Below are 12,580 nucleotides of genomic sequence, written 5' to 3'. Positions count from 1 at the left end.
GTTGGGTTTTAAAGTACACATGACTACTGATTCTAGACCAAATCTCGTGGAAAGGTAAATTATGCGTCTCCTAGAAAATGTTACCTGATCATTTATGGCAGCTGATATGCATGCCTTTTGGCCACCTGCACTATTAAATTGTCATCCTGAATCAATAGACAAGTACTAGATTTGTTAAGATAGCCTAAACTCCACCCCCAATTCAATGGGAAGATATCTCTCCTTCAGAGGAAAGGCACACTTACTGGGACTTTGAAAGGAGAGGTGTTTGAAGCATCCATGGAGTTGGTTTTCTCGGATGTGCTGGTTCCTGAGATGCTCCGTCTGCGAGGAGACCTCTCTGCTGGGACCTCTGGAGAAGAAAAAAAAAAGAAGTTGGGTGAGGGGAATTGGAAAAAAAAAATAAAAAAGGTTTTATCCTGCTCTGGACAGAAGCCGTCACAAACTATCAGCTGCATTAGCTAACAGCCAAATCATACTTACATATTTATATATGGCTCATTTGCTACCAAGGTAAGTTACAGAGACATTTCAACTGGCAACAAGGTCAAAATTAGGAATCTGATTTGATCTTATAGGCAATAGGCAGTTATGATTAAACACATTGGTGAAGCTCAATACCCATATGTATTGCTACCTTGTACACTTGCTACTTACAACTCAGAGAACTTTCAACTATTCTTTTTACAAATCAGCAATGTAGTAGTAAACATTGCCAAATAAAACCTGTGACAGAGGGAGATCACGATTTTATCCTACGTTGAACATAATTTGACAAAGGTCAAAGTTCAGTCTCATGCAGATAATGTGATCTTACTGCTAGCTCAAACTTTGAGACCATCAGAAGATTCATAGTTGCCTGGATAAAACAACATATATACACCTTAGCAGATACAAAAATAGGTCATTTTCTCCTTGTTCTGGCAATATGACCTTAGTAAGATATGACTTTGGCATCCTAAATCTGTGCAGGCAGATCTTGCAAGCTCAAATCTTTACAGAAGATGTGCTCATATCTGATTTTATAGATTTATACAGCATGCACATTATAAAATCACACACACGGACACACATATTAATACCTTTATCACAACTGCTGCCCATCTCCAGTTCAAATACTAGACTGACAGGAATCCAGCTTCATAAATAAGACATTCTCAATAGGATATGAAAAAACACATCCTTAGAAAAAGCCCATTGTTATCTTCTGGATCTTAAAGAAAAGGAGTAAACTGTGACTTCGGAGACTGACATTTTGACTCCTGCCGTTTTCCTTTCAAAAGATAGATGCAGCTTAAACTTCCATTTCTGGCCTCTTGGCCCTTGGGATCCGTGCTACTTCCACTTAAGTGAAAGCTGGTTTTCTCTCTCTTCCCCCTCCCTCTTTACAGCTTGCAGAGAGAGCGAGAAAAAAACACACAGGACTGCAGCTATTCAATCAATCGTTCCGACTGCACATCCTCATTAGTTACTTTCAGGCTATTAACAGACGCCCAACTGCCGGCTCCCCTCAGCTACAAAAAATTTCACTATATATCCTGAGTCACAGTAACAACAAAGGTTTACTGAAATTTACAGCCAGCTGCTGCCAAGAGAACAAGGATTTCTTCACCAAAAATCATCAAGACACCCCACCACACACACAAAAGCCTTCTCCAAGCAGAACATTACCTGTGATACCTTTGCCAATTGGATTCTATTTTATCCATATTATAGTAGATCTTGCCCAAGAAGTCTTCAAGGAGAAAACCAAAATTTATCATCATACCGATTGAAAGGTTAAGAAAATAGGATCTTGCTGCAAAAGTAGTAATCCCTCTACTGTAGGGCTTTTTTTTAAAAAAAAAAAAAAATAAGTCTCTCAGCTTGCCTTTAAGCATCAATGATTAAAGAACTGCTAACGTGAACAACAGCTTCCAAAATTAGCTACATAGAAAGTTGAACAGCGATCACCAGCTAACACTGGTAAATGGGCAGGGCACAGCATTTAGTCCAAAACCACGAAGCTGATGCAAACAGCTCCACTCACACAGAATAAATTAATTAATCTGTCAAAGCTTGCAACAAAAAGACCTTAGCTTTCAGTGAGATTTCTCCACAGGCTGATGATTAGCACTGGGCACTTCCCTTCATAACCTATGGGGCACCAGCCGTTTCCTGGTTTTGGAATTTGATGATCACTGCTTCACAGGGCACCTTTAGACAATAGAATGCCTAGAGACCAGTGCTAGACCAAGGATTGAACAATGGTCAATCCCACTCTCAGAATACTTGGCTAGTTTTATTTCTACTATCTTCATCATCTCTCTGACCCCCCACCCCAAAAGAGGGGAGGCAAAAAAGCCAAAAGCTTATGGTATGTCTACGCTGCAATTAGACACCTGTGGCTGGCCTATGGCAGCTGACTTGGGTTCGCGGGGTTCAAGCTAAAAGGCTGTTTAATTGCAGTGTTAACGTTTGGGCACAGGTTGCATCCTGAGCTCTGAGATCCTCCCACCTCGCAAGGTCCTAGAACCCGGGCTGCAGCCCAAGCCTGAACTTCTACACCGCAATTAAATAGCTCCTTAGCCCGAGCCCAAGTCAGCTGGCACAGGCCGGATGCAAGTGCCAACTTTCAGTGTAGACGTACCCTTAGGTAAATACAGCCTGCAGCACATAGCATAGAACTTCTCCTGGCGTAAGTACTCAGAGAGGTAGCCATATCAGATATATTTCAATAATCAAATTTTTGGTGGAAATTTAATTGAAGGAAATGGAAGCGATCTATGCATTTAGAACATGGGGCCAAAATGAGCTCCTTTACCTCAAATCAAAGAGCATCAACTAATGTAATGACTTTGGCTTTCTTCACTTCACACACACAGGAAATCACTTCACATCATCAAAGCATCCCAAGTAATTTAACACAGTGCTGATTTTGCTGAGTCATAAATGAAAACAGAAGAAGTAATTCCCTATCATTTTCGACAATAGGTGGTCCTTTCCCAGGACAGGGAGTTATAGGGAGAAATAAGATTAAACCAAAGGAGAGCTGAGAAGAATCTATGCTCCAGCCCCGATACCCATCTAGCAGCAATGCAAGTTATTTGTAGATAAAAGATGCTGGGATTGCTGCATGAAATGAGTTTCTTCCATGCTCAGAAGATTCATAAAAGTCTATTAAGTGAGGCAAGGAGAAGCAAATATCCAGAGGAGATGCTTGCAATCAATTAGAAACACAACAAAAAATATCAGCAGGAGCAGATTAACAACCTGCTGGATTAGTCCCTACCAAATGTAAAATTGGCCCAGTTACTTCTAATTCCAAGCCTACAAACTGAAAGCGATGCAACTACTGTGTCCTTAAGAAGTATTTCTGCTGAGTTGGATGGAAAATCTATAGTGTTGCTTCTAGGCCAATATTAGATGGTTGCCTCCCCCACTCATGCTACATACTACTATTGCATTGTTTTCACCTGCTGTAAAATCAATGCACCTTTCATGGTCTCAGTATTAAATTACAATCGTTCTCTGCATGGCTCACTCTCTGGGGCCAACACTATAGACAAATCACATTGTCTCTGTGGATAAATAACAGTCTGAAACCTTTTCATCTGTTCTCTCAACCTCTGAAAAATAAATGGATTTCCCCCCTTCCAATCTTAAAAAAAAAAAAAAAAAAGAGTTGCAAACATTCCTGTGTGGCGCTTTTAATTCATCACCTCATTTATCTGTGTTAAATAATATTAGTCAGCTGCAAACTAGCTGAGGCAATTACTCAGGAATGGCAAATGCCTGTGAAACCAGATCTATAAAGGACGACATATAGCTCTCCCTTTTCACCCCTTCACACAGCAATCCCCTCTTCCCACTGTAACATGCAATTGCTCATTCTTTTGGCCCACGTGGCAGGAGAACTGTTTATTTCAAGACATACACCATTGCCACTTCATTAAGCATTCAGCAGGGAGCACTGGTATGGCAGATGGCGGGCACCCTTCTCCATTGAATCCAGTCATCTTGGCCACAAATGCTGGCCTCAGCTCCCTCCAATGAGGGAGCAATGGTCCACAAGCTTCTGGGTTTCCAGTATAGTAGCTTGTTGTTTCCAGCCTTTTGTAACTTGAATCCTTGCATTTGTGGGCCCCTGCATCCTACTACGAAGGCCTTTTTCCAGCACGGAGAGGATGAAATGAACAATCTTTGACTTGGCTGGAATATTGTGTGCAGTACTGGTCACTCTCAAAAAGGATATTGCATAATTAGTCAGGTTCAGGGAAGGGTAATAAGGATCACTGGGGACACGGAAAAATCATATGAAGAGAAATGAAAAAGATTGGGATTGTTTATCTTAGAAAGGAGCCAACTAAGAAGGGACATGTCTACAAAACATTGAATGCTACGGAGAAGGGATATAAGGAGTTTATGTTTTTCCTATCACAAGAATTAGGAAATTCAATGAAATTAGCAGGTGGAAAATTCAAAGCCGATAAAAGGAAATATTTCTTCTTCACACTATGCAATTAGATAGTCGAACCCACTGCCACAGGAAAATGTTGAGGCCAAGAATTTAAAAGGTTTCAGAAGGAGAGTAGACATTTATAGGGCTAATTAGAACATCCAGAGTTCTAACTGTTAGTGCTATGAAAAATTATTGAAGGGATATTAAACCACATGCGTTAGAGTTTAAATGAATCTCTAATTAGTAGAGATCAGGATGAGACCTAATTGTTGGAGACAGATTACCTCACATCTGACAAGTGTGATGTACTTATGCCTTCTTCTAAAGCATTTGATGCTGGTCACTGTCAGAGATGGGATACTGGACTAGATGGGTCTGATTCAGTCTGGTCTGAAGAGGAATCATAGAGGAATAGCAATTCCTCTATTCCTATGATAATTAAAAAATTCTCAGTCTGTATGTAGGTCACACAAGCCTTCAGCAGTTTACAAATGTAATGGCTTGGTAGCATGGAGGCATTATGAAAATGTGAAAAGGTGAAGGCTTTACCTTGGAATAAGCATCACCCCTTTGGATTCCCCCACTTGGGGAAAATTAGAATTGTTGGGCTTAGTTTAAAGCCCTGTTATACAGGTTTAATTAATTCCTTCAGTTAAAAACTGGAATTAGAAGCCAGCCAGAACAAATGTGATTTTGCACCAGGCTTGGTAGCTCACCGAACTCTTGCTCTGAATGAAATATAAGAGAATACAAGTTCCACAGTGTATAACTTTGTGGGCAAAACAATCTTGCTGAGATGATTCCTACAACCACAAAGTGAATATTGATAGGTAGTCTAGACAGGAAAGATAAAAAGTAAGACATGAGATAGGGGTGAGTTTGATAATGAAAAGTGTAAAAGTGAAATACTTTGGTAAGTAAAGAAGAGAGTAAAAAATGAAGGAAACACACAGAGCATTTGCTATAGCTTCCCATCACCAACCAACTTACTGGATAGCAGCAAGAATCAAAAGCTTCCGATAGCGTTGCCAACTTTCTAGTCGCACAAAACCCAACACCCTAGTCCCACCCCTTCCTGAGGCCCCGCCCCCTGCTCACTACATTCCCCCTCCCTTGATGGCTCACTCTCCCCCACCCTCCCTCACTTTCACTGGTCTGGGGCAGGGGGCTGGGGTGCGGAAGGGGGCGTGGGCTCTAACTGCGGGTGCGGGCTCAAGGGTGGTCCAGAAATTAGGGGTTCAGGGTTCAGGAGAGGACTCCAGGCTGGGGCAGGGAGTTGAGGTGCAGGAGGGGTGAGGGCTCCAGCTGGGGGTGTGAGATCTGGGGTGGAGCTGGAGATGAGAGGTTTGGGGTGCAGGAGGGGGTTCCAGGTTCGGGGGTGGGGCCAAGGGATTCAGAGTGTGGGAGGGGGCTGCGGATTGAGGCAGGGGTTTGGGGTGCAAGAGGGGATGAGGGCTCTGGAATTGGGCTGGGGATGAGGAGTTTGGGGTGCAGGAGGGGGTTCCAGGTTGGGAGGGGGGCTCAGGGCTGGGATGCGGGCTTACCTCTGGTGGCTCCCTGGAAGCGGCCAGCAGCAGGTCCGGCTCCTAGGCGGGGGGCCAGGAGGCTCCACATGCCTTTCTCGCCCACAGGCACTGCCCCTCCGCCCCCACTCTCATTGGCCAGTTTCCTGCCAATGGGAGTACAGAGCCAGTACTCGGAATGGGGGCAGTGCGCGGAGCCCTGTGGCCCCCCTGCCTAGGAGCCGGACCTGCTGGCTGCTTCCGGGGCATAGCGCGGTGTTAGCCAGGACAGGTAAGGACTAGCCTGGCTTTGTGCCGCAGCACCACCGACCAGACCTTTAATGGCCCAGTCAGCGGTGCTGACTGGAGCCACCAGGGTCCCTTTTCGACTGGGTGTTTCAGTTGAAAACCAGACACCTGGTCACCCTAGCTTCCTAGCCAACTACTGAGTATTTTAAAACAACAGATGTTCACAAGCCCATGACAGAGAAGTTTGAGAATGAAAAATGACAGCAGGTGTTCCGGTTACCAAAATGGTGCTCACATACTTACAAGAATCCACCTAGCTCCATGGGGTCTGGGGTCTGGGGCTGCTACCCAGCCCCGCAGGGACTGGGGCTGCTGCCCGGCAACGCCCAGCCCCACAGGGTCCAGGGCTGTCATCTGGCCCCAGAGGGTCGGGGTTTAGGGTCCGTGGCTGCCCTGCCATCCAACTCCGCACGGCAGGGTCCGGGGTCCCTGCCACCCAGCCCCCCACCCAGGGCTCCACTCCTGGCCCCACCTTGCGGAGGGGTCTCTGGGTGGGAGACGCTGGGCATAAAGGTCTGTGGGGGTGGTTCAAGGGGACACGCTGTGGTTCTCAACCTGCGGCCCAGGTAGCACATTATGGGCCACATATGTGGCTCATAATGATAAATAGGTTGAGAAGCACTGTTCTAAGAAGTCATGTCTGCTAACTGTGTGCTCTGTAAAGAAGGTGAATGCATGCAGGTATCCATTTTTAACTTCTCATGTACATGCCTCCAGAACCTCTTATTACTGGTAAGTTCTGTATGAAGATAGCCATGCGAGATTGAAGACAAGAGAAATTGCTGGGACGAGCATCAAGATGTCCTGTAGTGGCTCAAGAGCATGAGTGCCAACCTCAGAGCAGACTGTTACAAATCACAGCACAAACCCCAAATTGTCTGAGTTCTATACTTAGATTTCACCAACCAATTATCAAGTGTGAACTCCTCAAGCACTATAATAGCCTTCACATGGAGTCGCAGACAGTCCTCTTAGTATACCCATCTGTCTTGCCACCAGGTAAGCTTACCTTTGTGATAGATGGTCCCTTACACCATGAATCACAGTAATATTCAGGTTACTCCCAGTCCCAAGGGACAAGTTACTTAACCAATGTCAATCACTCCTTAGATCTCACCAAAGAGAATGCTTGTAGCCAATCCTATAATAAACTATCTACACATTTATTAAAAGGAAAAGGAAATGAGAGTTATTTACAAGGTTAAAGCAGGTAAACATACATACACAAAAACAATGAGGAGTCCGGACTCCTTGTTGTTTTTGTGGATACAAACTAACACAGCCATCCCTCTGATACTTGATACATACACAAATGAGTTATGATTTTAAATTCCAAGGGGCAACAGAAGCTTTCATAATAAGAAAGCTCTGTATGTTGTGACAGGGTTGGGCCAGATGGCTATAGGAGAGTAATAGAAGGCAGATATATTAGCCCCAGGCTAAGTAGGTCCCTTTTCCCTGGGTAAGGTAACAGGGAAGGTTCCAGAACAATCAGGAACCTTCTAGAGACAATTAAGACAGGCTGATTAGAACACCTGCAGCCAATCAAGAAGCTGATAGAATCAATTAAGGCAGGTTAATCAGGGCACCTGGGTTTTAAAAAGGAGCTCACTTCAGTTTGTGGCGTGTGTGTGAGGAGCTGGGAGCAAGAGGCACTAGGAGCTGAGAGTGAGAACGCAGACTGTTGGAGGACTGAGGTGTACAAGCATTATCAGACACCAGGAGGAAGGTCCTATCGTGAGGATAAAGAAGGTGTTGGGAGGACGCCATGGGGAAGTAGCCCAGGGAGTTGTAGCTGTCGCACAGCTGTTCCAGGAGGCACTCTAGACAGCTGCATTCCACAGGGCCCTTGGCTGGAACCCAGAGCAGAGAGCGGGCCTGGGTTCCCCCCAAATCCTCCCAACTCCTGGTCAGACACAGGAGTCGTCGACCTGGACTGTGGGTTCAGAAAAACAGCCACGCTGAGGGCTGCCGTGAAGCTCCAAGGTGAGCAAATCCGCCAATAAGCGCAAGACCGACCAAGGTAGAGCAGGAACTTTGTCACAATGTCCTTAGGGCTAACCCAGGCTAAGCATCTGAGGATCTCTTGCTTATGCCTAGAAACCTTGCCCCTTTGAGTCCAGTCAGAATAAAGGATATGGTTTCTTCATTTTAGAGGTTTTATTCCCTTCTCCCTTGCATTCTGAGCTGCAAATTCAGCTGTTGGGAGTAATTCACCTGCATGACTCATCTTTATGGGGAAGAGGGGCAGAAAGCAATCGGCCAAGTTTTTTGCCTTCTTGAGTGTTCCATAATAGTTTGTCTGATGGGTTGTTGATGGGTCTTCCCTGTTGGACAGGACATAACACCTTCTGTTGGAGACCAGCATTTCACATTAGTTAATGTCTCTCTCCTGCAGGGTGATCTACATAGTTAGAGAGGCTTACAATACTAATGCTCCCATCTTATAATAGGGGATACAGATGTTATAAGGGAGATTGATGCGTGCAGCAACTTGCAGGCATTCATAAAGTCTAAACAGTAAACATTCTTATAATTCTAATACCCATTTTAACAATACTAACACACAGCTGAGCCAGATTGATTCCTGCTATATATTTGTCAGTATTCAACTGAGGCATGGGGACTTTGGCATCAGATGGCACCGGGTACGCCGGCATCACAAGGAGCCAGACCAAAACTGAGTCTGCAAGAGCAGAGACAAGTAGCTGCAGCAGAAGATGCCAATACTGTCATCAGTGCCTGACATTCCTCTTCCCTTGTGCTGTTCCCTCCTGCCTCCTTCTCCAGTCGCTCCATTTCAGGCTCACTGCTCATCTGGTTTCCTTAGTATTCAGAATTTCTGTGGGTCAGAGGAAGCATAGTCTAGCGGGTAGATCAATAGACTGTGATTCAGTAAATCCAGCTTTGCCACTGACTTCCATGTGACTTTGAGTAGTTCATTTCAACCCTCTGTGGCTTTGTTTCCCCTCTGACACTTTATAATCTACATAGACTAGACAAACAAAGTCTTTAGGGCAGGGAATGCCATTCATTCTATGTTTGTACAGTTCCTACCACACTGAGTCCCCAGCTTTGTTGGCCTTTTAAGCACTGCTGCAATATAAATATTTAATAATAATAATAGTCTGGATCTGGGTTTTGGTTTGAGTCCATTTCTAAGAAGTGCACTGTTATTTAACTTAACATGCAATAAGCATTTTCAGATGCAACAGAGTCCTGGATGTAACTCAGCTCTGCGGCAGTTTCCTATTGCTCTTAATAAACCAGGGTTAGTGATTTAGGCTTTCATGCCTCTGGTCCATCAGGACAGGACTTCGTCCTTCTGTGAGCAACACAAACAGAGACCCTGAACCTGCAGAAGGGTTTGATTAGGGAAAAATAGGCCTCACATGTTCAGCAGGTGTCCAGGGATGCCACTGAAACCTGAGTCTGGATTTGGGATTGGGCAGAATTTGGAAAGTGGTATCTCATGATTAAGACAGAAAACTGAGGCCATACACAAACTATGAAACATTCAGCAAACTATTTTCTTTCCTGATGGGGAAATTGCAAGCCAGGGCTGAGGTTTCCCTGAGGCTCAGGACCATGGTAATGAACATTAGAAAAGCCACTTTTTCTACGAACTACAGGTGTAACTACAGGTGTAAATCTCAGGCATTTAGCACTAGGTTTAGGCTCCACAGGGAAATTAGATACTTAATAGGAGCCTAAGGTAAGATATTGCCTTAATCAAACTGATTATAATGGAAGAGAACTTATGCAACTTGAGGACCGAAACCAGGACCCAGGGAGCAAGCAGAGAACCCTTTGTTCAAACCATCCTGGAAGAACTCCAGAATGAAAGATAATGGATCCCTTGCTGAAGCTTGTGGATGAAGGGATTCCACACTCTGATGTGGGGGGCTGGGGGCCAGGGCCCTGCCTCCTATATCTCATCTTAGGAGTCCCCATCTGAGTCCTGTTCCCCTGGAGGTTGTCTTTGGATACCTAGGCGATAGGACTGGGGAGCTGTCCTGATGGTCTCTGGGTCTGGATAGAAAGGGGAGATGGGACCCAGGCTGCTGAAGCAGAGCACTGCTGCCCAGTTCAGAAATGCTTCTCTCCCTACTTAGGCTGGCTGTGGTAATTCCACAGAAGGCCACAATGTATGGTTGCAGGGGACGGTGAACAGAAAGGGCACTTTCAGTCCTTATCCTCTTGCTTTTTCTGGGATTAAGTTTCCATTTTTCTCCCATGTTCTATGTTATTCTGGAGCTCTGTTGAGGCCTGCAAGTAAGACGGTTTCTCAGTAGAAAGGAACTTGTGGCAGCTACTTCCAGTGAGGCAGGAGAACAACCTGGGAAGCCTGCTTGCACACTGGACAGAGGAGGAACTAGGCACAAAAATCCAGTATCTAAAATCATCTATTGCCTGCTTGACTCACAGATTAAGAGTCACTCATTTGTCCAGTCTGTTGGCAGCCACATCATGGAAAGAAAAAAATGTTAAAACCTGACCCAGTTCCCCAAGTCAGTACAATATGCAGAGGTATCACAGCACAGACACCAAGGGAGGAGATATTACCTCTCTATACAGCGTTGAAGCTGAAATTGCACACAAATTACAGCACACACTTCTATGCATCTCGATACCAGGAAGATATCAAACTGGAGGGAATTCAGAAAACAGCAACAAAAATCATGAAGGGGCAGGAGGCAATGACTTATGTAGAAAGATTAGAAGAACTAAAATCTAAATATTTACAGCTTGGCTTAGTGACAGCTAAGGGGGAATATGAAGTAGCAGCCAGCTACAACTGTTTGAAGGCTGTAAACAACGAGTGCTAAGAAATATTTAGGGTGGGACAATAAATAAGAGTAAAGGGAAGAAACTGAGCAAGGGAAAATTTAAAATGAATAATTTCTTACTTAGTGTAACAAAATCCTTATCTTAAGTAGATAGAAGCAGTATTTGGCATTTCACTGTGATGCTGCAGCCAGAATTCTAGATTTAAAAAAATTATTTAAGGTGTACCTGATCCTCTGCCTCAAATTTTAATTCTAACATAGGAAAATTTCTAATTAAGGGAAAACACCCACAGCCATTTTTTCCATATGCTTTAACTTATTACTTCTAAGATGCATGATAAGTTAAAGTTGTAGTGCATGTTGAATGACATGGATAGAAGCTAACTAAACAGAGAGATCAGCTGGTGAAGAGGAAACAGACCCACAAGTAACAGTTGGGATGAAACATTTCTGTACAACACATCTGTCACTTCACTCTGCTTCAGCATTTGTCCAAATTTTTTGTTGGAACAATTTTAATTGATTCCAACCAATTAAAACTCCCATCTCATTTCAGAGCTTGCCTTAAATGGTTTCCTTTTACAACTCTGCTCTGAAAAATTAACCTTCCCACCCCTAAGTAGTAAAGTCTTGCCAGTAAAGTGTTAAAAATCATTAGAACCCTACCGTACCGAGAAATGAGAGAAGGCTTTTCTCATCTTCTGTGCTGCTATCCAGCCATTCAGCCACATCACCAGGAGATAGGAGATTCATTCTCCAGCCAGAAAACTTTTCCATACAGAACACAATGACTGAACGAAGCAGGGAAGGAAGGGTGGGGATGAGTTGATGGCCTTGGGAGTCCAGCACTTAAGTTATTGACCGCACTGACAAAATGAAACAAAATGTGACCCTGCCCCTCTTAATTCTCTATCTGTCAGACCATTTTGATAAAGCAGGTGGGGGGGAGGGGGAGAGGAGAGAGAGAAAAGCAGTAAGAAAGATTTGTGTTCCTTGTCCCTTTGTGCCAGATTTCAGCCCAAGCAGAAATACTAGAGAATGGGGAAGGGTGGGGAAAAGGCTTGTAATTAAAATGATGAAGTAGCAGAATAAGATATAAGGGCAATTGAAATAAAAAGAAATGGATCCTAATGCTGAAGAAGATCTAATTTTCAGCCAGCACAATAGCTAATCAGTTAAGTATAACATATCACCATCACCCTATTAAACAAAAATCAAATTCAAACGCTTTTTGGTGAAGAAAAGAGAGCTTAGAGGCAATTTGAAAAACCCGTCACAGCTAGAGAACCTGTATTCCCCTCTTCACCAGTCCCTTCCTGCTTCAGCTATTATAACAGCATCTCAGGCTTTCTCACAATGCATTTGTTGATGCAATGGCAGGTTGATCAATCTGTGAATAGGAAGCTCCCACCCCTCCCCTTTTCCCTCCTCCTGCATGGTGGCTGCATTGATCAACAATAATGGAATCTGTTTCTGACTGCCAACAGCAGCATTAAGGATATTAGAACAGCTCCTCTTCATCAGAATGAGAAGCAGCA

The 12,580-nt window shown here is 44.2% G+C and overlaps 1 protein-coding gene across 8 annotated transcripts in view; it reads right to left on the bottom strand.

The window, feature by feature from the left end:
• The window catches only part of RASAL2 (RAS protein activator like 2), a 275,645-nt gene that overhangs the window by 74,386 nt on the left and 188,679 nt on the right, over window positions 1-12,580 (bottom strand). For all 8 annotated transcript variants that reach the window (XM_043552867.1, XM_043552868.1, XM_043552869.1 and 5 more), the window contains exon 4: window positions 246-352. In XM_043552867.1, coding sequence (XP_043408802.1) covers window positions 246-352 — 107 coding nt within the window. The remainder of the gene's footprint in view (window positions 1-245; window positions 353-12,580) is intronic.

The sequence above is a fragment of the Chelonia mydas genome, chromosome 8 (genome assembly GCF_015237465.2).
Source record: "Chelonia mydas isolate rCheMyd1 chromosome 8, rCheMyd1.pri.v2, whole genome shotgun sequence".
NCBI classification, from domain to species: Eukaryota; Metazoa; Chordata; order Testudines; family Cheloniidae; genus Chelonia; species Chelonia mydas.
The sequence above is the reverse complement of the archived record's forward strand: the minus strand, read 5'-3'. Positions and strand labels throughout refer to the sequence as shown.